At 41.7% G+C, this 2,659-nt stretch overlaps 1 protein-coding gene across 1 annotated transcript in view; it reads left to right on the top strand.

The window, feature by feature from the left end:
* Positions 1 to 1,377: 1,377 nt before the first annotated feature.
* The window catches only part of LOC105559206 (low density lipoprotein receptor adapter protein 1-like), a 64,330-nt gene continuing 63,048 nt past the window's right edge, over positions 1,378 to 2,659 (top strand). The window contains exon 1 of the mRNA XM_012007318.1: positions 1,378 to 1,794. Coding sequence (XP_011862708.1) covers positions 1,749 to 1,794 — 46 coding nt within the window. The 5' untranslated portion in view covers positions 1,378 to 1,748. The remainder of the gene's footprint in view (positions 1,795 to 2,659) is intronic.

Here is a 2,659-nt window from a genome sequence, read left to right as displayed (position 1 = left end):
CCCCGATAATCGAATGGATCTCTCGTTCTCGTATTTTCTATCTGGAGAACACACCTGATAAATTTTCGGGTTTGGCCGGGAATTTCGGACTCTACCAATTCGAACGCCTACACTCGATAACTTTAGGTTAACTGAAGGTTTTCGATTACGGGGAAATTCGCGAAATCAGTTTCCCCGTTTAATTTTCGATCTCCCAGCGATTCCAGCATTATTCAAGCTTAACAGCATCGATGCGAAATCGACAAGAAAGCCCGATATCGACTGACCTCGCATTGTATATTTTATGAGTTGGAAGCAGTTATCATCGACTTGATTATTGTTGTTACACAATGGTTAATTTTCTTGAACTCGCGCGCTGTATGTTGCTGCAATCTTACAAAATACCGTAGAACATTCGAAATCGTGTTATTATGACATCTCCGCGCGTTCTTCTCTCGAGAAACGACTTTTCGTCACTCGCTTTAATATGCGGAAAAGCAAAAACATGTTAAATTGACTGGGCGGGGTCGTTACTTGCTACAAGATTATCGGACGAAGTTTGGTTCCTGTAAGTTTAGGGCAGGCATCTCCCATGAAATTAGGTGGCGAGACCCTCATCCCGTGTTTCTGGAGCGTGCCCGGGCAACGCATCAATTTCTTGGCAACTGTGTCGTCGACGGAGATGAATACCAAATTGCTCCGCAAACCCATCCGACGACAGTTACTTCAATGACATTTAATCTGTTTAATATTAAGTTTGCCCTTCGTGTCTAATATTGCCTGAAAATTTTATATCTTATCTAAAAAATCGTAACGCACGGAGCTTTGAATTTCAACATTTGCGCTTACATATTTGGAACATTTTGTTTACTTTTGCCATCTGAGAGATACACATATACACATAGAAGTGCAGTTTATAGTTTCTCGACTAAAAACAAATATTATTCTCCATGTTTTTTTCCCCCGTCAATTAAAAAATGTTATTCTGGCAGGAAAATTCGTCGAACTGTCGAGGATTTTTTTCATTCTTATTTTCGTCACGCGCGATCTAAAATTTGGAAAATTTACGCAATTCTTAAAATTGCTTACCTTCGTTTTCGTTCCACTGAAATCCTTCGATTTTATTGTTTCCGAATTTTTTTCAACATTCTTTTTCTCGGTCCAAAATTTCTCTCTTCCCGAAATTCTCTGATCTCACCGTTTTTTTTACTTGGAAATTGTTCCCGAATGCCGATCTCATCGTTACGGATTCGCGCCGCGGAACGCGTGAAAATAATCTTTATACTTTTGGCATGGGATCCGGTTCGGAAGCGGAACCGGAATCCGGGCTGCTGATGGAAGAAAGAGGGAGAAAGAACGAGACAAGGACTGCCTCGGATGCGCATGTTCACTCGCAAGGGCGAAGCGGCGCTATAAACCGTTCCGGACGGTTCATATCGCGGCGCGCTGCCACCGCGGCAACACGTTTCCGCGAGTGCTCCGGCGGGGATCTTGTGCGAAACGAACAGCTGTTATCCGTTGTTTCTTCTCGATCTCTTGCCTCGTAGCTTTCTTAGGAAGGCCAGGGATCGCGCGGCACTGGCCGGAGCGATGTAGAACAATCGAGCCGTTCGATTACGAATTGATATGTTCTGGACGTGGTGCGAAACTGGCATCGAGATTTGTGAGTGAGGGACGAGCTCTCGAACGAGAAAAAGCTGGCGAGGCAGATCGTGACAAGAGGGAAGATCTCGGAGTTGCTGGAATTGCTGGTGCTGCGCTGGGCCAGGATGTCGTTCTTCAGGGGTTTATGGAAGAGCAGCTCGAAGCACAAGAGTGAGTTGAGTTCGGTTGCTCGGAAGCGGCAAGTTCGAGAGTAAGGGAAATCTTGGGGGACTCGGAATTCCAAATGTATAGCTAGACGAGTTTTTCAAGATGGATTAATCTAATTGTAAATGGTGGACATAAAAATTTCCTAAAGGGATATGTCGCTCGCGTCTTTCGAGGATTCTCAGCGATATTTGTATTCTTGTTATCATTGGCATTTGCGTCAATTTTCGCAAGGAAAATGTGACGTCCAGGTGATTCGCCGGGGAAACGTTTCCAGATTATTACTTTTCGTTATCAATTTAGCGGATCGGATAATTTTTAGTCGAGAATTTTACGGGGAATAATTGAAAATGGCATTTTCAAGCTGACTTATAAAAGCGAAATTGAATGTTACGCCGTAGCTTATTTGCAATTGTTAATCGTGAAACGCGAAGTTTATCGTGTAGTACATTTGGCGATAAAAACAAAATGCGAACGCAAGTTGATTGATTTAAGCGGCGTGTGGATATCAATTCGAGCAGTGTATTTATAGTCCAATAAAATTTTCGAAACTGGTTTTTAACGACCTGTAAAAATAATATGATTCAATGTTCTTCGGACTAATACTCGCTAATTCGCGTTACGAAAGATTAGATTGCGTGCAGGTGCGATATTTGTTTTTATTTTCTCCGGGTTTTCTAAGCTCTTTATCTTTAGCAAAAGAAACGCCACGTTTCTTATATATTTGCATCTAGAAATTAAAAGGATTGCGAAAGGAATAACTGGAAAATTATGTATACAGAATCTTAATACATTTTGTGATATCGTAATTATTAATATGTTGGTAGTCGGACAATTTTATACGTTAATGCACTGTCTTATACATTTTATA

Source organism: Vollenhovia emeryi, unplaced genomic scaffold, assembly GCF_000949405.1.
Source record: "Vollenhovia emeryi isolate VEMERY1.0 unplaced genomic scaffold, V.emery_V1.0 DF939285.1, whole genome shotgun sequence".
Taxonomy (NCBI): domain Eukaryota; kingdom Metazoa; phylum Arthropoda; class Insecta; order Hymenoptera; family Formicidae; genus Vollenhovia; species Vollenhovia emeryi.
The sequence above is the reverse complement of the archived record's forward strand: the minus strand, read 5'-3'. Positions and strand labels throughout refer to the sequence as shown.